The following is a 22553-nucleotide window of genomic DNA, read 5'->3' on the forward strand; positions in this document are numbered from 1 at the left end:
AAAATTTCAAGAAATTGCAAAAATATGATCCTGAAAATTAATGTTTATCAGATTTAAAATTTTACCTCACTGTACAATTCTGAACATCACTAGATTCCTTAACAGTCATTGCTCTCAGGTGATTGTTTGGCACAGTGCAGATCTTCAACTGGCTCCATTTCCGTATGCTCCACGCCATTTTTGGTTTCACAACTTCTATGCTCATCATCTGACACGATATTTGCTTCTTGGTTTACAGAACTTGCACACTTTTCATCCGAGATATCATCAGTATCTAACGGTTCCTTCGGTGCAGATAGAGAATGCTCGCTGCTACCGGCAGCGTTGCTAGAGTTACTAGGTGTCAGCCACACAAATTTCAGATTATTGTCTTTCCAGACTTTACCATTAGCAAATGCACTCTCAGCTGCACCACGAGTAGTGAAGATTATACGAGCCTCTTGTTGGCTACTATCGTTGACTTGCACATCTTCTAAATCCACCGCGGAAAGTTCACCATATGGTAAGAAGTGTTCCTTTAAAACAGCAACCTACAAGAAAGTAATTAGTTAAGCAAAAATATTTTAAGGTGAAACTTACAAGATGATCATATAAATTCATACACTTCAACTGAATCAACTATTAAAATTCACTTTATCTCATCTAATAAAACAACAGACCTTTTCCCACTAGGTGAGGTCAGCTAATTAGATCATCTAACGACATCATGATGTTCTGTCTTAAATCATAAACTATCTACATCTCGTTATTCCATAATGGTTCAAAAGGACGATACACGAAAATTAATAGACGCAAGAATAAAATTCTTGTATGATTTTTCTCATTGGACATCGATTCTACAGGATGATATATTTCACTTGGCCTTTTAGCTTATCTCCTTATTCCTCTAGATCAATGAACAATGAACAATTATCAACTTCAAATGGATCATCACAACTTAAGGTGTATACTACATTAACTTTCATTAGTTGATTTTCCTTGACTTCGCTAATAAAATGGGGAAACCAAAATAAGGTACAGAAAAAAAGCAAGAGAGAATACAAATGCTATTAACTGAGACCCAGGACTGCACAGATACTGACCCCTTATCCTCTATTTATGTTAATAATGCTCAGCTAATGAGTGATACTTGTACACATTACTTGGAGTTCATTACAAGCAACCATTATCTTAAACCAAAGAAGTCTTAAACAGTTATTCATACTTAAGGTGTACTATAAGTATCCTTTCATGATGCCACAACTCAAATGTATGGGCTTATAAACATTTAATGTCGCTTTCTCCAATTGAGAAGGAATCTAAAGCTTGGAAGGGAATGTAACAGGCTGTGCTAAGCCTTGACTCACTTTGTTTTTCTCCACCCATTTCTGAGAGACAAGTGAACATTTAGAAAGGATTTAGATCTAAATGACCTCTCATAATTTTGGTTTATGATAGAAAAGAGTGGCGTTGTCTGATCCATGTAACCATCCCACCTACAGAAAAGGCTCTGATTGTTGTATTAATTGACATGGGGACTGGTGCTGCCACTTAAGTGGTGAAGCGTGAAAAGTAGAAAAGACAATATGATGATTTAGGAGATTATGCTTTGTTCTCACAATTGAAAATGACCAGAAGCAAAAGAAGGGCCGAAACCGCTCCTCCGCTATCCCAGTGCGATAGCACGGGATTAACTAGTGAGGAAAAAATACAGTCAATCAAAAGAAGGGATAACAAGACTATGAAATTTCAGTCTCAACCAGTCTGTATCTCATCTTTATATCTACAGTTACTAGTATCTTTTTCTTCATATGTATCCTAGATGGCTGAGACTTTAGTCAAAAGAGTAAAAACAAGTAAACAACTAATAAAGAATACAGAGAGACAGACTGCAAATTGATGGGACATTTTGGGTCTTCATATTTAAGAAACTAAATCACTATCTAATATATATGGACATATATGATATATCTGAACTCATTATTGAGTATTCTCACCGGGGATGTGCCTTAGTTAAATGGCAATACTAAAAACAAGTTAATAAACAAGGTGTCATTGCGAAATTCGCCTTTCTACAGTGATAGAAACACAGAGAGAAGACTTACATTTGCTAGACCAGCTGGCAAAGGTGGGATGACCCTAAAGGCAGTGGGCCGATTGTCCAATTTGTATCTATTAACAGGCATTGATGGTTGAATTGGCTGCTTTATGCCTGAAGGTTCTTGCGGTCTCATTGTTTTACTGGCTTTAAGGCTTTGGGATACAATATTTACCAGCTCTCCATTCTTATCAGATGTTGTCTCTTCATGTGCAGATGCCATACCAAGATCAGCATCGGACGATTGAGAAGAGGTCAATTTGGCAACATCAGATGTCGTGCCTATTTTAGGTCTCTTGGCAGCTTTCTCAGTAACTACTTCACCCTTGAGCCCTGAAGCCTGTGAATAATCAGAGTTTATATGATGAGAAGACGGCATCAATAAAGGAAGATAATAACAGGAGAAAGGTGATTGTCCCTAACTTCTATCTATATTTTTTAATAGTTATATAGAGCAAAAACCACGAAAACAATTTTATTAGTTGCTACCAGATATCATTGACTTGGACTTAAAACAAAAGGCAGCATATGCATAATTGATACGTTTTACCCAATACCAAACTAAGCATGCTACATACTACTAACTAAAGGCAAGGACGTTAAGGTTTTACTTGTTTCTCAAGTTTGTTCAACTGGCGCTTGAACTCGCTACGCTTTTGGTCCAACATTTCCTGCTTCTTGCGCAGTTCTTCCTTTAGATGCTCTAAGTTTTCAAGTTTTTTTTGCTTAGGAGGTGGAACCTTGGATGGCCCATCTGCGACGACAAGCTTAGGTTGATCAGGCGGTGATACTTCAAAAGTAGTTTTTGCAGCATCACCATTATGGATATATTTTCCCCTATCAGTGACACCAGGATGTGGTGGAGCTGATGCTTGCTGACGAGGAGTTACAATCACACCATTCCCACTGGTAGTGATATCGTTGCGAATGTTATCACGGTTAGCCCACCAGAGCTTGATAAAACGATTACCCATTACTGCATCCGGTGCCTTCAAAGCGGCTTCAGCTTCTTCCCTCTTGGAGAATTGTACGAAAGCTCTCTCAGTGTTTGATGGAATATAAATGTCAATAACTTCCCCAAACTTTTTAAAATGTGCAAGAAGATACTCCTTTTTGTTACTTTTCTGAGGTATCCCATTTACGAATAGAGTGCACAATGCCTTTTGCGATGATTTTCGTATGTGACGCATATTATCTGTATGTGGCCTGACAGAAGCATCCAAGGCTTTTAGATCAGCATTATCTGATATGATACGCTTTCCCTGAGAAGAAGCACTGTGAGCACCAACTAACTCATCATTATCTTCCGTTAATTGATTCTCAGAATATTGAAAGGAACTTACTGTAGAGTGAGTTTTTCCCTTCATGTCAAATCTGTTTTTCGAACCACTAACTCTGCCCCAGACAGATGAACTAGCACCCTGCGAGCTAACAGAAGTCCTGGTAGTTCCATCAGGACAGTCACTACTCACATGATGATGGCCAGACGTGTCACAAAATAATGGCTTGCTTTCATCAATGTTGGATGACTGAATAGTTAGGAGAGCATTTGATGATGCCAGACCACCATCATTCCAAAGGGGTTGATCAGGATCATAAAGATCCGCAGCACTTGTGCAACCAGGACCGGGATATGCACCATCCAAGGGAGAACCATCATCACTGACTAAAGACTTGCGAACTTTTCCAGGTATAGACTTGTTCATTGAAGTGGTTGAAGGATTTACTGAATGTAGAGATCCAGATCCAGCAGGTGCTCCGATAACAGGAAGGTTGAACTGTGAAAGACTCTGAATTACGAAAAAAATAATCAGTGAGTTTAACAATGAGACAAACCCTATAGAAAATAAGTATGCATCTGATCCAAACAAACAGACACTGTATAACCATGATACAGTGCAAAGTTTGGGAATGTAAACCATAATTCAATAGAATGCATGCAATAAAAGTAATACTTAATAAGCACAAGTTTTATGACATGCAAGTTTATGTTGCAAATATCCAATTTCACATAATACAAGCACTCTATGAAAAAATGTATGCAAACATGTACATACTAGGAGGAATGATGAACATAAGTCCAATGCTAGCTTTTTTTAATGAGGTTCTTAATTTAGCATGAATTTGAACCACTTCAGCTTAGCCTTATGATTTGAGTTTGACATTGAGTTTTATGATTGGAATATTTAATATATAACTAATATAATGTGGATCACGCTTCAATGTCAGACATGCCATTGATCTATAAGCTCTTGTTGCAGCAATGTACCTTGCAGGATAAGTAATAGTGCGAGGAAAGATTGTTTTCTCCTTTGATAAAACAAAGTTCGATTCATATTCAAGAGACATAAGAAACACGTAAAGGAGAAGGGAAAAAAGCTCTTAGAACATAAAAAAAAGTAGGAAATACAGCAGTAAGTCATCTACAAGTTTTGCCCTAACCAAGCTAGCACGCCGTAAATTAAAACATCCTTGGCGTATCAACAACTGAAACATAGTTTTTATTCAATAATTCTAAATTAATCTCCCCTACAGTCAGTCTATTCTTCATTTAAGAGAAATGATGAAATACAACTAAAATATTCTACTTTATAATACAATTCCTCAGGCAGTTTGAACTGTAAACTTCAGTTTACTTGGCTAAACAACAGGAAATATCTTAAAGAAGAAGAAAAAAAGGCACCTGAACATCTTCGATGACAATCCGATTAACACCATGTTCCATAGGGCACATGTCCCCTCTAAGGCAAAATCCCCGTTCCTCAAAATCTCTACATCGCTGACGAGGAATATTCGCACTTAAAGATGAGGTAATAGGTTGTCTGAGTTTTCCTTGTAAACCCATTGGATGAAGCATATCTAGGCCACCATTGGGTACTGCTGGAATTAAACCAAATGTATTCCAGGATGCACTTTGTGCATTTGAAACATTTGGTAACCCGTGTCCGGTATAAATACTTGGATGAATGGGCCCATGCTGAACCATTTGTGAAGTAACATCAATTGAGCTGAACCTAGAGTCACGTTGATTCAAAAAACCAGATTCCCTGCCTCTTCCCCTGCCAGCACCAGGACCTCCAGGAAATGGTTGGTTTTCCCATAATCTTTGACTCATATCCAAAGGTGTGCGAGGACCTGAAGTCATGCCAGGGTGCCTTCTATCAAACTTGGGGTAGAAATCTTTATCTGCAGGGGCATCACTGTAATTTTTCTGTGTCCCAAAGGCTAGATTTTCATTTACCCTGAAAGGATTGTGATTCCCATAAGGTTTGGGACGCTTTCTGAATGGCCTGCTAATAACAGGTTCTGAAACATCTCTCTCCAAAGATTGAGAATGAGCTTCCCGCCTCCGATGCTTATGATTCCGATCATCATCATCATCTGTCACTTCCTTTTCCTCGGGATCACTGATGCCATCAGATGGAGCAACAGACTCAGGTTTTGGAGATAAAACTTTCAGCTCCATCAATCCTCAAATGATGCAAGTTTTACAGTATCCTCTTCCAAACCCCAACTATAGATCAGCTTCTGTTGTGTGAAACAGCTCCTGCACCAGTAGAGAATTTAGAAGATCAGATATAAGAAAATTTGATGTACCCACAGTAAAAGCACAAGGCACTGGTTACTTATATATATATATATATATATATATACTTGTTATGTGCTTTTGAAGACTAGTTTCATAGTCATGTATACTAGCAAGTAGCACTTGCAAGGAGTATGTGGCATAGACAATTTGCAAATCTCAATTTACTAGTTGCTGGAAATTTGTAAATATACTCTAAATTTCTAAAACGCATTAAATAAACATCAAAAGATTATCACAATTGGGAGTTACATATGCAGCAAATCATTGATGTTATTCCTATAAAGCACCAAAAATGAAGAACAGGGTCAAAACCTTTGAAGTCAGTTTACAATTTCAAGAAAATAAGCCAAATGGGAAACAGTGTTCAATGGATAACGAGCAAGAAACTCAACTCGAACAACTACTTGCAAGAGAATAAACATATATGAAACTCACGTTCTTTTGTCCAAATGTAGGAAGAAAGCTTTCTAAAGACATACATAGATAAAAAGACCTGGTTATGAAACACAAATGTGGGTATTGAACACATCAAAAGACATAGATAGTAACACAACAATATCAAATACAACCCGATACACAAGTATGTGAATACAGAAAAGCTGGGATGTGTTGAAACCACGGTTATCATATTGTGGATAAAATAGCAAATTGGACGGCTTACTTTTAATTGTGAATCATAATTTCATGATTAAGCATTAAATAACATAAGTTATATCTTTAGCACAATGAAATGCTAAAATTATATAGAGAAAGAATCGTTTCTTTATATATTTAGTATGTGAATTAATTATTGAGATTCTTTTCAATTTTATATCTTAAAGTTAGTTGACATTTATTTACTCAGGTAAAATTAATCAATTGCTATTTATTAGAAGTTTAAAAGAACCTCCACTATTGGTGTTTCTCAAGAACCAACTTTCCCCAAAGCTTGCTATTCAGGTGAAGACAAATGTATGGTTCTATATATGTAACAGTTTTTCATATTTTTCACTCACACACATTGAATCGCACGAATCGAATCAGAATGCATGTGATTCTGACTACCATATGGATTACCTATGCTACTAGGTTTTACAAATTCAGCAAAGTCAAACAAAGAAATCTATATGCTTGAATAGCTACATTGAAAGGAATGACAGGTTATTCATGAATTGCAGCAGAGATGTTACAACAATTGCTGAGGAGATCAAGAATACTATCATGATACGACTACGAAGTTGTTTACCTAGGAAGATTAGACAAAATGAAATTCATTATGTTTCTAATTTAGGATTTCTTCTAGTCTGATAGATTTAATGATTGTCATTATGATTGTAGTTTTTCCAATCAGATTTTTTTTCAGATTACATTGAGGGAACCCTTCATAAATGGTGGCTCTCAATGTTAGTTTTCGATTGTTATTGAATAATGCAATGTTCTATTGGTAATACAAGTAAACATGTTTACAACAACAACCAAACCTTATTTCCACTAGGTGTGGTCGGCTACTTGTATCGAATGACGCTTATGAGGAACTTTTCCACCCTTTTCTTTCCATCTTCTCCATTCCACATTTTTGTGAACCGGTAAGGTGTTAAAGAAAATAGTTCATGAGTATGATTAATATTGGCTTTGGCACACTTACAAGTAAATCAATGGAAATAGTAGACATCACGATTAGGAAGAAGACTAATTGTATGTGTCAATAAAAACTAAATGGGTTGGAGAAAAACACATAGAAAGTAGACACTTCAGGTTTTAAGCATTGGTACATTGGCAAGGCAAAATCTAGAAACATGTTTTAGTCTCTTTTGGTAGCAGAATGTGAGACAAAAGTATAACATAGTGGTTCCATTAAAAAATGGATGGAACCAAAGAAAACACTATAGAACATCTTGTTCATTGTTATGTGCTTTTGAAGACTAGTTTCATAGTCATGTATACTAGCAAGTAGCACTTGCAAGGAGTATGTGGCATAGACAATTTGCAAATCTCAATTTACTAGTTGCTGGAAATTTGTAAATATACTCTAAATTTCTAAAACGCATTAAATAAACATCAAAAGATTATCACAATTGGGAGTTACATATGCAGCAAATCATTGATGTTATTCCTATAAAGCACCAAAAATGAAGAACAGGGTCAAAACCTTTGAAGTCAGTTTACAATTTCAAGAAAATAAGCCAAATGGGAAACAGTGTTCAATGGATAACGAGCAAGAAACTCAACTCGAACAACTACTTGCAAGAGAATAAACATATATGAAACTCACGTTCTTTTGTCCAAATGTAGGAAGAAAGCTTTCTAAAGACATACATAGATAAAAAGACCTGGTTATGAAACACAAATGTGGGTATTGAACACATCAAAAGACATAGATAGTAACACAACAATATCAAATACAACCCGATACACAAGTATGTGAATACAGAAAAGCTGGGATGTGTTGAAACCACGGTTATCATATTGTGGATAAAATAGCAAATTGGACGGCTTACTTTTAATTGTGAATCATAATTTCATGATTAAGCATTAAATAACATAAGTTATATCTTTAGCACAATGAAATGCTAAAATTATATAGAGAAAGAATCGTTTCTTTATATATTTAGTATGTGAATTAATTATTGAGATTCTTTTCAATTTTATATCTTAAAGTTAGTTGACATTTATTTACTCAGGTAAAATTAATCAATTGCTATTTATTAGAAGTTTAAAAGAACCTCCACTATTGGTGTTTCTCAAGAACCAACTTTCCCCAAAGCTTGCTATTCAGGTGAAGACAAATGTATGGTTCTATATATGTAACAGTTTTTCATATTTTTCACTCACACACATTGAATCGCACGAATCGAATCAGAATGCATGTGATTCTGACTACCATATGGATTACCTATGCTACTAGGTTTTACAAATTCAGCAAAGTCAAACAAAGAAATCTATATGCTTGAATAGCTACATTGAAAGGAATGACAGGTTATTCATGAATTGCAGCAGAGATGTTACAACAATTGCTGAGGAGATCAAGAATACTATCATGATACGACTACGAAGTTGTTTACCTAGGAAGATTAGACAAAATGAAATTCATTATGTTTCTAATTTAGGATTTCTTCTAGTCTGATAGATTTAATGATTGTCATTATGATTGTAGTTTTTCCAATCAGATTTTTTTTCAGATTACATTGAGGGAACCCTTCATAAATGGTGGCTCTCAATGTTAGTTTTCGATTGTTATTGAATAATGCAATGTTCTATTGGTAATACAAGTAAACATGTTTACAACAACAACCAAACCTTATTTCCACTAGGTGTGGTCGGCTACTTGTATCGAATGACGCTTATGAGGAACTTTTCCACCCTTTTCTTTCCATCTTCTCCATTCCACATTTTTGTGAACCGGTAAGGTGTTAAAGAAAATAGTTCATGAGTATGATTAATATTGGCTTTGGCACACTTACAAGTAAATCAATGGAAATAGTAGACATCACGATTAGGAAGAAGACTAATTGTATGTGTCAATAAAAACTAAATGGGTTGGAGAAAAACACATAGAAAGTAGACACTTCAGGTTTTAAGCATTGGTACATTGGCAAGGCAAAATCTAGAAACATGTTTTAGTCTCTTTTGGTAGCAGAATGTGAGACAAAAGTATAACATAGTGGTTCCATTAAAAAATGGATGGAACCAAAGAAAACACTATAGAACATCTTGTTCATAGTTACATGGTTCACTCATTTAAATTACGTACCACACAATACATACAGGGTTCGTTATAAAGAAAGTCTTGTAATAATAGCCTTAAAAGTGGCGAAATGGTACAAACCAGTCACCAGAACTGATACCATATACCATATAACTACGTCCTTTTACCAATAGGTTATGTTCTCACACAAAATACTGCCTAAGCTAACACAAGCTGAGTCGACTCCAAAACAAATTGATCAATAGCTCAAAGTTTCTAGTTAATCAAACATTAATCCCCAACAATGAAGGAAATTTCAAAAAAACAAAAACAAATTAAGCATTTAACAATATGTAATGGCTTAAATATGTTTTTCTCCCTAAAAAGGTACCAAATTTTGGTTTCGACCCTTATATATTAGAAATGGTTTTAGTCCCTAATGAGATGTGGCTCACACCCACATCTCATACTAATTGATGAGGTACCCAATTGTGGTGTAGACACATCATCAACAGGGATTAAAACTAAAATGGTCAACTAAAGTAAGGACTAAAAACAAACGAAAAAAAATTGAGGGGCTAAAATGAAAATCACCTATATTTGCATGGATTACACTAATTAACACAAGTAATAACCTAATTTTGAAAGATCCATGAGTTTGCCCTAACTATTAGTTCATCATTCATTCCCTCTTTTAAACCCTTACATAACCACACTCTATTTGTATCTTATGTAGTGAAATCATCAATAACCAAAGTAATGAAATCATAAACCTCCTCAAATCAAAACACACACACAAAATAAAAGCAAAACATGAATTCATATAGCTATTACATCTAACACGTGAATAGATATAGGAATTAACGAATTACAAGAAATATATCGTGTTTTATCGTATAGTGAGAAATTGTAATTGAAATTGAAATTGAGTTTGAGTATTGAGAGAAAGGGATAATGATAACCTGATAGGAGTGAGTTATGGAGTCTACTACTGTATCGCGAACGGCGATGGAGGCCGGAAAGTGCGCGGCGGCGGCGATGATGAGGTGCGACGGAGAGAGAGAGAGAGAATGAGAGAGAGAGATTGAAAGGGGAAAAAGGAACACTGCTTAATCAATTTTCCCCTCTTTCTTTTTTTTTCTTCCTTCATGTTGTTTGTTTGGTATGGCCATGTTGGACCTTGTAGAGTAAAACTGTGGCCCAATTTTCGAGGTTTTTATCGGGTAGATGTATATTGTCTTATTCTTACAAAGTGAAATAATTGTTTATCAACAAAGCGTTGATCAATGCCTACTGGATCCCTATAGTCAAGAGTTCGATTCTTGTAAACGACAATTGTTGGGAATGGCAGACACGAATCTCGAAAGAGATTAGTTCTTTAACAAAAAATGTGAGAGGATATATTTGGTAGTTAAAAAAAGTGAAGTGATTGTTTTCAAGATTTGAACACGAGATTAAAAACAATTTTAGTCTTGTGTCAAGTTCACCCTCTTAACCCTTGTAAAATAATTTAATTATTAAATTCAAAAAATTCATTTAAAACATGTTAATATCTTTCATGGATTTACTTGCTTAATCCTTTTGATCATCCTTTTCTAATCAATTATCTTACTCAAAATTATTTTCTTATAATTTTCATTCCTTTTTAATAAATATTATTCCCTACATCAACCCTATTGTAATAATCTTTATAATATGTTAATTATTACGTTAAGGCACTATATATTGCTAAATTTATGACATTGTTATGCATAATTTAACTTATTAAGTTATGCATGTATTAATTTAATTTATTACATTTTGTCATTTCAGAATTCGTTTAGTTTTATAGTAGTTTGAAAACAGAAATCATTTCAATAAAAAATGATAATTAAAAACTTTAATTGTCATTTGATGTTATAGAACAATTTGAAACTATATTAAAAGAACATATTTGAGAATTAAACCATTAATTTAAATGCTTAAATGTAGTCTATTATATATTGGTTACTATATATAAATTTTGTTTAGTTAACATAAGATGATAAATTGATCATAAAGTTCTATTGATATTTTATTGATCTATTTGACCTAATTGATTCACATTTTATAAAATTATTATTAGGAATAATTTTAAAATAAGTTAATTTAGAATGAATGTTTTAGTTCATTGTCAAGTTTAAACTTTTTTCATAAGAAGTTAAAATTAATTAATCACGTGAATCATCTACTATTAAATCAACAATGTGATGTTTAACTTGTCTTGAGTCCATAATAAGCCCATGCATTAATAAAACTATCATCACAAATGTTAACTAAAGATTTCAACATTCTCTTAAAAACACTACAATATGGGAGGATACTTTGTATATACAACTTCTCGTACCAGAATATAACTTATCTCCTCCGACCAGGAAAGATATATGCACCGACAATATATCAATTTTATACACTATCAATACATCATCTATTATTCATTCATATTTACTCATCATTGACTTGTCAAAAGAAGTAATACAAATGAATGATAAATGATATATTAAGTGTGTATAAATCTTTAATCGAAAATGCATAGAAATTAATAGGTTACATTTCTACCACTCATAAACTAGAACAAACTCATGATTTCTCATGTATATACTCAATGGTTAAAATCTTCAAATACTTTTAGCTTAAACTTCAAAGTAATTTTGAAATCCACTTCTATTTATTGTGAATATACAGAACAAGATCAAGATAGTCATAAAAAAGAGAAAAACAAAGCACACCACTTCCAAATTTCCAAGAAACAAGAACAATGGCAATAAAAAGAAGAGTTAAAATGTGAAATTTTGCACAATCATATCATAAAGTAACCTTCATCAGAGGAATAAGTGATCCATTCTTCATTACATAGTTCAATGAATCATCACATGCTATCTCCCACCAAACCAACCTCTTGTAGGCTGATTTTCACCTTCAGTCATAAGCTTATCCAGCACTGCATTTAAGTCAACCGACTGACCGTTATCCGTCAGCTTCCGAACTGTTGCCCGGACATAGTCTCTAGGGAATCCCATACTAGCAACTTTGTCAACCACGTCATCGATAGAAACTCTGTTTCCAGCTCCAGGGGAACCTGGAGCACTGCTTGCCGTGGATGCAGTAGGCAATGCCTGTGGGAGCACTCGAGCGGTTGGGAGCTGTGGGTAACCGGTTCCCCCACTTGAAGCAGTAGGTAGTTGTTGTTTCGGAGCTGAACTGCCACCATACTGGCCTGATCCACCATAGCGATATTGATCAGCAGGCCCGGATACAGTACCGTATCCAGAAGAAAAACCTGAACCAGGTCTACTCGAGGGTGGTTCATATGCCACATGGTGTGGTGGTGGTGGTGCACCATAGAACTGTTGGGAAGGAGGAGGTCCACTTGGCAGTTGAGAAGGTGGCTGCCGGAGATTGGGAGGATAATTCTGAGAAGTAACATAGGGCGTTGGTTCCTCCACAATGTGACCACCTAGGGAAGATTGTAGCTGAGGTGGATTTATCGGTGAATGCGATGGCTGCTGTTGAGGTAGATGAAGTGGCGGCTGAGGAGGGTACTGAGAATGAGGGGTCTGTTGATATTGTTGATTTGGAGGAGGTGCCCCGGGCTGAGGATGCGGCTGCTGAGATAAGGGCAGTTGGTATTGCTGATTCACGGTTTCCTGAGATGGAACAGGTGGTACTTGTTGTGGGAAGTATGGATCTCTCTGAGGAGCAGCCGGGATTTGGTTCTGAGGGAAAACTGGAGGCGGCAAGCCCTGTTGAGAGGGAAGTTGAGGTGCTGCATTCAGGGGAGGAACCGCCAGTATCGACTGTGGAAGATTACCAATGGAAGGAAAGTGTTGTTGAGATTGCAGGGGTGCAGATGCAGCTTGTTGCAAAGGATCTGGAATCGCACTAGTTTGAGTGTCTGATGGTTTGTCCGTCTCGGCCGACACTTGAAGCTTCGCCAGCTGCAACTGAGCTTCCACTATATCTTGCTTGTCCTTCATAGTCTGCACCCCTGTTTGCACCTGTATATTTTGTGTAAAACGTAATAGTTAAAATAAACAAAAACAAACAGAGAATCAACAACTATAATACACCATGAACGAAAGCTTAGAGCTAAAGTTGAAGCCAAATAGTCAAATTGGGGAGATATTTTAAGCTTATCCTTTCTGGACTACAGTGTGGTCAGCAACAAATAATCGAATTCAGATTAACATCCTCATCGATAAAGGGTCTACTTAGTTATAGGATGTTGTTAGATATATAAAACTATCGATGTGCCTTTACCAAACAACTTAAGCTTTTGGGAATTGGGAGAGCTGGTTCTTAACAGATGACAACTTTCAACCCTTGTTTTCCAGCAAGAGTCCTAACTGGGTTCATCGGATTCTATGAAAACACACTACACTCCAACATGGTGAGAGGGAAGGGCTATAAAATCAAGAATCGGGAGAGAACAAGCTAAAATAAGCTAGACTAGAGGGAGCAAATGAATCCTATAAACTAAATAGACGAGTTAGCATGTTAAGGTTGTTGCCTTATGACCTAATTCTCGAATGTTCTAGTTGCAGAAACAATGCAACACGAATAGTCTCAACACTTACAGGGATAAGTCTGTATACATCTAACAGCTCTATAATGCAAACCGCACAATGATGGACGAGTACTGTACAATAAAAACGGTGCCTAGTGCGCAAGACTCCTACCTAGTGAGGTCTGAGGAGGAAAGATGTAACATAGCCTTACCCTCACAAGTGAAGATGTTGTTTCCAGTATTTGAACTCAAGACCTCCAGGTCATAAGGCAAACAACCTTACCGTATTTGTGAAGTGTACCAGGCTTTTTTATTTCACTCAGGAAAATTTATCCTCGAAACTTCGAATACAGAAAAGAAAAAACATGAAATAAAGACCCTATGGCTATACTGAGAGATCGTCCTAACATCTGGTGCTAATAAAAAAATGTTAGCATCAAATAGAATAGTTGAACCACAAAAATTGTTTATAGGGTATAACTATTTATGCTATTAATTATATATTTTATTTTGATATTTGAGAAACCTTATATTATATATATACAGAATAAAATAAATTTTGATAGAGGATTACGAGATAGCATGATAAGAAAACAAAACAAAACAAAACACTTAGGAGCTAAGATATTGTGTCATGTAACAAAGAAGGTTACCTCTCTGCATATATATAAAAGAAACACCTCTACGGAGACTATGGGAAGAACAAAATTAACCCTATCCCATATTATATATACACAACAAATATTTACATCAACCGTAATACCGTATGCATTCATTCAACATTCCAAACGATGTTGGCTGTTAAAGTTAGAACAAAGAGAAGACAGAGAATGACTGAGAATGACTGAGAAAGTACCTCTCGAAGAATATTCTCCAACTGCCTCAATTTTCCATCAGTGCTACCATGATTATTTCCAACAGTTACCTTCAAATCATCAACAATATTCTCAAAACGGTGAGTTCGGCTTTCCAGTTGTGTTAACCGTGCACTAAGACCTTCCAGAACATGAAGCAAATTGTCTGTATGTTTCCTCATGGTCCGATCAATTTCAGACAAGATTGTAGACTCAAAAGCATTTTGGTCCTTTTCTGCAATGACCTTTGCAGGTTCAATAGAATCCAGTGAACTGTAACTCTGCACAAAATAAGGACGAAAGCTTAATATTTACGAAGGAATGTACACTATGCCAACATTGTACAATAAATTAATAACGCCTCTTTTTTTGTCCTTGCTAGGGTATCCCCGCCTTTGGACGATGGGCTAATCCCATTCAGGGTACTGCAGATGCCCCTCCCAGCAAGTGTGCCAAGGATCGAACCTTGGCCTTTGGCCTGGTACGATACTTGGTTATCTAGCTTTCCTCAACCACTAGACCAACTCCTTGTTGATAAATTAATAACACCTCTTACAAAACACTACATATGATCACCAGATTATTCAAATACATGAAATTTTAATGCAAGAACAAAATAGCATCACAATTCAAAATGCATGTTATAGAAGTATGAAAAATGTAAACACAATTCAAAATCAAGAAGTATAATGTTAAACAAATATAACTAATAAGATAGTATAAGCTAACTCTTATTACTTTCACAACAACATTCGGAACCTTAGAAGACATGTATCCCTATATCAACAGTATTCTACCGACAAAAATAAAGAAAGAACTTAAACATGAATTTTGACTTGCCTACAAAAGCCCACAACACTGAATATAAGATTTCATGGTCAATCACTCAATCGGAAGAAGCGCTCTTTAGTAAAAACCACAAAATATCGTGTTGAAGTTAAGGCTTCTATAAGGAATACCCTCGGATCTTACAAACTTATCTTACATTTTCTTTGTCTACTTGCAATTATGAATATAATAAAAATGCATAAACTTAAAATAGTAATCATCAAAATAGAGTGAAATGCATATAGATGATGTAGTTCCACATTAGATGCTCATGAGTCTAGTGCAAAAGTCCTACATTGGTGTGGTTCTCCTAAGATTCTTCTAACAACATGTATCAAATGATAAGAACCTTAGGATCCTTAACATAATTTTGGCATAAAGAAAAATGCCAAAAAACCCTTAGGGTAGTAATTTTATTGATTGAAAATTTCGGACTTTATATTGAATTTCATTGGTCTATAACACACTGAAATAGATAAACACCATGCACTTATTCAAAATTGAAACAAAAACTGAAAAATGTAAACTCAATTCAATAAATACTGAATAACCCAGATCAGGAAATAATAAAAAGATTGAATTTTGATGGCAAAAAATAAGAAAAAAACATACTTTGATAACCGGATTCGAAGAATTAGGAATAGGGTTAGAGTTGGAATGATCAGAACTATTCCATCTTGGGTTAGAAAAAGTGGTATCGAGATTAGGGGCAGAATTGTAATTTGAAGCAGAGAGAGGACGAATAGGTTGAAAATCATAGCTTGGAACGATGTCGTTTTTGTTGATCTGATTCTGTTTGGTTTCTTCAATTTCATGATGTTGTTGAACGTCGTCGTTTTGGGTTTTGATGAGATCGATGAAATCCTTTGTTTGATGATTGTGTGAAGAAGAATCGTAAGTTAGATCCATTATCTGTTTGTCCATGAACGGCGTCGTATTCATGGATAGAGAAGATCAACACTCAAAGAGAGAGAGAGAATAAGAGAGAGAGTGTGTTTCGCTGTTGTTAATATTGTTTGTTGTTTTTCATGAATTTATATTGTTATATATATCTTCAAAAATCGAATACTCGATAAGATAAAAGTTTATCCTACTCATATTCTATTATATTTTTATCGTTTTATTATTGGGTAATGTCTCTTATTTTGAAGTGATATTTAATTGAATAGATAAAATATAATTTTTTAACATTTGCATTAGAGTCTTATTATTTGAATAAGATTTATGTTATCTTATCATATCTTGTTTTTTTATTCTTATCCTTTGAGATAAAAATATATTCTTTTACACTTTGTGTTAGTAAATTGTTATCGTGATCATTTCATAATTAATCTTGATTATTTAGAACAAATTAGTTAGAGGAGGATGCTTAAACAAATAGAAATAATGAGATAAGAAATTGGATACATTATAAATTTATAATCAATGAAATACTCCATTGACATTTAGAATAAGCATTGAGTAATTTGATATCAAATTTGAATTCATTTCAATATAAATAAAAATCAAATATTTGATTAATAGGTTCAATGAATAAAGTGATAAGGAGGTTGAATATTTGAGTCTCACACATTATATTTACTAAAAATATAACAATAATAAGTGTGGAATAAAAGAATATAAAGTGGAAAAAGTGAATTTCTAGTGAACACTTTTTGCTTGTGAATTTGGTTGTTGGTCCATTTCTATTTAGGAAAAGCAAAACACAATTCATTTACCACTTCCATGACACCATTTGTCATATCATTTAATTTCAACCCTAATTATTTTCTAATCAGTTAAGTGGAAAAATATATTTTCTTCATATAATAATTAACTATTTGATAAACAAGGAAGATGAGAAATTTTTGAATGACTTGTATTCTTGTTTTATTTTCTAGGATAATAGTTAAAAGTTAAAACCTATATCTAAAATATTAAATACCAAATATTGAATAATATGTCATAGCCATATTTATAATATATATACAACTATGAATTATTGTGTGGACAAAAATTAAAATAATGAGCTCATGGAGAAGTTAGATCACAAAAGTAATTTAAGGAGAAACATATATAGTTATAATTAAAACTAAAATTAATATTCATCCTAGATAAAATAAAATAATACCATTTATTAGATTAAGATAGAAACATGCCCTCACTATACTAGTAAGTATGTTATCAAACACCAAAGGGATAAAATAAGTCCCCTTAACACCATTTTTTAAGACAACGACAACCAAACATTTATCCGAGTAATCGGGATCGACTCCTTAACACCATTCTATATGGACAATAAATAAAAATATGATTGTCATAATTCCCATGCTTAGAATATATAGTGAACATTGGACAATTTTGAAGAACTAGGCCATGGAACTTGAATTACAACCATGTTATCTTCATATTCAAAATCAACTTCTTCACCATCAATTCTACAAGTTCTTGGTCTCTCTGAGGCAAAGACTTTCATTTCCCCTTTCCCTCTAACTCCAACTTCAACCAAATTCTTAGCTTCATCAAAAGCTAATGATTGAATTGCTCCACCATTGTTCAACATATTTACCAAACCAATAGGAGCAAATTGCACAACAGATGATGATGGTGACTTGCTATGCAAGAAAGCCACCGGCGAAACAGTTATGAGCTCGAAATTGAAGGGCTCTAGCGAAATTTCTTCGCTGTCGGATTCCGATGAGAGGACTAGCTTGTTGCTCTGGCTGAAATACAGGGCAAAAAGTTGCACTCCTTCAATTGAAATTGGATTCTTGGCTCTGTTCCACTCAATGTCTTTGATGTTGGTATTGGTTGATACCGAATGAGAAAACTTTGCAGCACATTTGTTTGTCCTTGTTTCGCGAAACCAACCTCCTCCTTGACAGTTAAACACTCCAATGACTCCAGTGTACTGCATCAAAAAGAGAAATCATAAGATATATGAGTTATGTTCAATATTTGGTGTATTTTATACATAGAACTAGACAAGATATGAGAGTAAAAAGTATAACATTTTGGTTTCATCTTAACATTTCGGTTTTATGTTCTATATTTGGTGCTCTTGTTAAGGTTGTATCTCAAAACGAATTGCTCACGAGAGAAGTAGTCCATTCCCGAGAAAATGGGTAGGCAATGTGTAACTTACTTTCCAACATGCCATATTCACATAAGTCTGTCGGATCAGGCAAAGGGTTACCTTTGACCCATAACTAAAGGACATCTTTTGGCTCATGACAAATGGAAAGAAGTTGAGCTTTGACCCTGATACCGTGTTAAGGTTCCATCTCAACCAATTGGTCATGAGCATGTAATACTTGCCATATATAGATATAGAAAATGTTATGATTGGTAAGGATCAATTAAATTATGAGACATAAGAGAAGGGTAAGTGACCTTATTGAGGTTCCATATTTTGAGCATTGTTTTGCCATCATGAAGAGGGTCAGAAAAGAGACAGTCCCTAGTTGGAAGGGCATAGTGTTGACATCTAAGTATGGTTCCATCAGGCAAGACCAAAGTCTTAAGAAGGTTAAAGTTATGGTTCCCAACAGTGTCACTAATGTAAATAGGACCACCAGAAATGGCTCTAGAGGCTGCATGAAAAGCAGCACAAGGGTGTGTTGATTGGAACATGTCCCAATCTGGTTGAATGAAGTTACCCATCCATAAGCTGTTGTATGCACAGTGCACCATGTGACATCCTTGTAGCCAAAATGTTCCATTTGGATCACCATATGGGTCACTGCACCAGAAATCATCTCCTGTAATAATAATTTCAATCAAAGTCATCATCTTTTTTCATATCGGGTAAAAGGGCTCAATGCACGTAACTTCCACTTAATGGAGTCCGAGGAGAGTAAATATATGCTCCCTTATCTCGCAAGAAAAGAGGTTGTTTCCAAGAGTTAAACTCGTGATCTCGTGATCACTAAACAACAATCTTACCAAAAGTATATGTTTAGTAGGTTGAGCAGGACCCAAATAGAGTCGGTTCTCATCAGATCTAAGGCCGAATTCAGGTTTAAAATTTAGACTCAGTCAATATTTAGGACCGGGTTGTTTACTCAGTCATCATATCAGTATGTGTCTCTGTTCAATTATGTATGCAGTAATGACATCTCTTTGGTCGAAAATATTATTAATTCTTTAATTTTTTCATCACATATACATGATTAAAATATATATTGAAAAAACTAAATAATATTGAGAAAACTTTACCTAAATTATGTATGTATTATATTTAATCAGACCTAGGATCGGGTGCATAGGCTAACCTAATCAATATTTATAGTTGGGTTAGCTTCAAATGGTCTAGGCCCAGATTCAAAAAATAATTCGGTCAACATTTAGGGTCGGGTAAGGGATAAGCCTTACTCGTTGCAACCCAACCCTTGCTCATTGTAATGTTTAGGTATACAAAGTATAGTTTTAACATAAAAATATGTTATGTATTATGTTGTGTCCTAAATGTTAAGGTAAGTGACATACCAACACGACCAAGAGATATAGCTTCAGTTCCCAACAACATGAAATCATTGCAGTGTTCCATGCTGGCAATAACACCATTCCCATTGAAATGTTTTCTCACTGAATCTGTAAGAGCCTTATAATATGCTTTTGCCAATTCTACTCTTCCTCCATATTTCTCACACACCATCTCTAGTAACTGTTTTACACAATAACAATTAATCAAACATAACTAACACAAATTCAAAGTTCAATCAAAAACATCATCATAGTAAAACTTACATGAATAACATCAACCTTAACCCCATCAATCCCACAATTCTCCAAATGTGAATGAAGCCCTTCATACATTTCATGAACCAAATTTGGTGCAACCAAACCAACACCATTATTAACAATCTTATCCACAGCAAGATCCTCCATAGTTGTCTCCAATCCAATACTTAACTTTGGTTTCTCAATAACAGCCTCAGGCATACCATAAACATTAGGTCTTATTCCACCCCAATATCCACATAAAGCATGCCAAACATAAACATAGTCCAATGTTTCAAACTCTTTTAACTCATTAACAAATGCTTTTAAACCCTTGTCACCTTTGGAATTAACATAGTTTTTGAACTTGTAGTTTTCTTTATAGTTGATTAATCTACATGGCATTTGTTCACCAGCTATAGTATGGTTCATGCCTTCTTTGGTTATAGGATCTTCATCATGGCTTATTGATTGCCAACCATCATCAAGTAGAACTAGTCCTGGTGGAACACCACCATCCACTAGCTCCTTTACACCTTTTCAATCAATAATAATAATAATCATACCATCAAAAATCATATTTGCACACTAAATTTTATCGAACAAGTATCATCCGTCTTATAATCTTTCGTTGTTCCGGGCATTCAAATGTTGACACGTGGAAAACGATATATAATTTTATTTTATAACTTTAATATTATTAAACAATTTTTTCAATTTCTGTGAGCGACAATTGTTGGGAGGGGTAACGCGAACCCCAAAATGATTACCTTTAGTAGTACAAAAAAATAAATTTTCTATTATGTTACTCATATTCTCCTTGTGTCTTCTATGTGTCAACATTTGAATGATCTGGATAAGAACATGAGTAGAGTCATGGGACTGTTGATCCCCATTCAAATTTTACATGATCAATAAAAATACATAGCAAAAACGATAAGCATATTTATCAAGGAAAGAAAGAAGAGTTTTAATTTCATGATATGATTATTTTAGTGATGATAAGAAATAAATTTGGATAGTAAAATTAAGAAGAAAAAATGATAAATTATTTGACTAATCTTCATACATAAAATATAAGAATTGTAAATAAATTTTATACCTTCCAAAACTCCACGAGGGTGTACCGTAAGGTAAAATGCGTCCCATGTGCACCAACCAAACTTGTCCACAATACCCGGTGGATTCTTCTCTTCAAGAAGGTTGAAAGTTCCTAAGTGGGCCCTTACTACTTTCATTGCATCATTCACCAAAACAAAAGGATTCTCACCCGCATGCATGTACACGACACTCTCGTAGGACCTACCCTTAACTTTGCTAGAACCACTCTCAACACACACATCTATGTTGTCGTCTATACCACCTTGTAATGAAGCCCTAAATTGTCCTTCTATGATAGGAAGCATAAGTACATAGGGTCGACTCGAACCATAACTTGACTCCGAGTTCTCGATCATTAGAAATTGGGTCTCGATTTCAAGGTCTCGACCATTGGAACCGACCCAGTGAGTCGTCCACCAAACCTTAAACCTAAAGATACTCATAAAATTTAAGTTTTTTAACTTTCCTAAAGATGCTACATGGCGGCTTTGAGGCTCTAGAGCCTCAAAACCGAGGAAACAACCTGTGGTAGAGGTGGTGGTAGTGGTGAACGTGCATGGAGTGATTTTTATGTTTTGAGGGACTTCTGAGAGGATCACATGTTGATTGACATATAGGTTTGACCCAACTAAGGTAAAGGGTGAAGGGTTGAAACCATTAACATGTTTGGTGATGTTGTTGGAGGATATTTTGCTTAAACTTGGAGCCATTATGGTTTGATAACTTTATGAATTACAAGAATAATATTTTTGTGGAATGATGGAGAAGGGTGTTGGTATATATATATATATATATATATATATTGTGTTGGTGTAGGAAAAAGAAAGATAATAATGTGATAAAACTTTGCTATAAAAAACTACGTAAAACCTTAAGAGATTTCTTTGATGACTCTATAACGAAGGGAAGTGTGTTAATGTGGTTAGAAATTGGTGTTGACATTTATAGAGAATTGCATGAGTGGGGACCACTTTAGAGGAAGGTGTTATGATGAAGATTGGGTTTCAAATTTTGTATGGTTGAGTTTTTTTTTATTGAGGAAAAGGTTAACAACTTTCCTAAGATATTTTTTAAGGAAATCTTATTTTTGTTCTTAATCAATATAGACATTAACACAAGTTATGTTTTCTTTTGTCTTTTTAATGTTTGATATTTTTATTAAAAATAACATATTTGATTTTTATTTGGGGAAGGTGTGGTGACTGTTGGATCTT

General features: G+C 34.8%; 3 protein-coding genes across 8 annotated transcripts; all 3 read right to left on the minus strand.

Annotated features, from left to right (window-relative positions):
* On the minus strand, positions 71–10512 carry LOC109347272 (zinc finger CCCH domain-containing protein 41). 3 transcript variants are annotated; one of them, XM_019586996.1, is made up of 6 exons: positions 10293–10512; positions 4904–5624; positions 4761–4867; positions 2689–3867; positions 2085–2417; positions 71–530 (listed from the first exon to the last, which is right to left on the minus strand). In XM_019586996.1, exons 2-6 carry the CDS (start codon positions 5541–5543, stop codon positions 99–101), a joined length of 2691 nt encoding a protein of 896 aa, XP_019442541.1. In that variant the 5' UTR covers positions 5544–5624; positions 10293–10512; the 3' UTR covers positions 71–98. The 3 variants fall into 3 exon arrangements, with proteins under 3 accessions (XP_019442541.1, XP_019442542.1, XP_019442540.1); XM_019586997.1 differs by having other exon boundaries at positions 2689–3339; positions 3421–3867; positions 4761–5624; XM_019586995.1 differs by having other exon boundaries at positions 4761–5624.
* Positions 1899–22104, minus strand: LOC109347273 (probable galactinol--sucrose galactosyltransferase 5). 2 transcript variants are annotated; one of them, XM_019586999.1, is made up of 6 exons: positions 21341–22104; positions 20266–20774; positions 20005–20182; positions 18910–19277; positions 17814–18427; positions 1899–1910 (listed from the first exon to the last, which is right to left on the minus strand). In XM_019586999.1, exons 1-5 carry the CDS (start codon positions 22047–22049, stop codon positions 17849–17851), a joined length of 2343 nt encoding a protein of 780 aa, XP_019442544.1. In that variant the 5' UTR covers positions 22050–22104; the 3' UTR covers positions 1899–1910; positions 17814–17848. The 2 variants fall into 2 exon arrangements, with proteins under 2 accessions (XP_019442544.1, XP_019442543.1); XM_019586998.1 differs by lacking the exon at positions 1899–1910 and having other exon boundaries at positions 17751–18427; positions 21341–22103.
* LOC109347275 (bromodomain-containing protein 4-like) lies at positions 12016–16525 on the minus strand. 3 transcript variants are annotated; one of them, XM_019587006.1, is made up of 4 exons: positions 16150–16525; positions 14712–14990; positions 13161–13346; positions 12016–13124 (listed from the first exon to the last, which is right to left on the minus strand). In XM_019587006.1, exons 1-4 carry the CDS (start codon positions 16477–16479, stop codon positions 12225–12227), a joined length of 1695 nt encoding a protein of 564 aa, XP_019442551.1. In that variant the 5' UTR covers positions 16480–16525; the 3' UTR covers positions 12016–12224. The 3 variants fall into 3 exon arrangements, with proteins under 3 accessions (XP_019442551.1, XP_019442550.1, XP_019442549.1); XM_019587005.1 differs by having other exon boundaries at positions 12016–12165; positions 12202–13346; XM_019587004.1 differs by having other exon boundaries at positions 12016–13346.

The sequence above is a fragment of the Lupinus angustifolius genome, chromosome LG05 (assembly GCF_001865875.1).
Source record: "Lupinus angustifolius cultivar Tanjil chromosome LG05, LupAngTanjil_v1.0, whole genome shotgun sequence".
Lineage (NCBI taxonomy): Eukaryota > Viridiplantae > Streptophyta > Magnoliopsida > Fabales > Fabaceae > Lupinus > Lupinus angustifolius.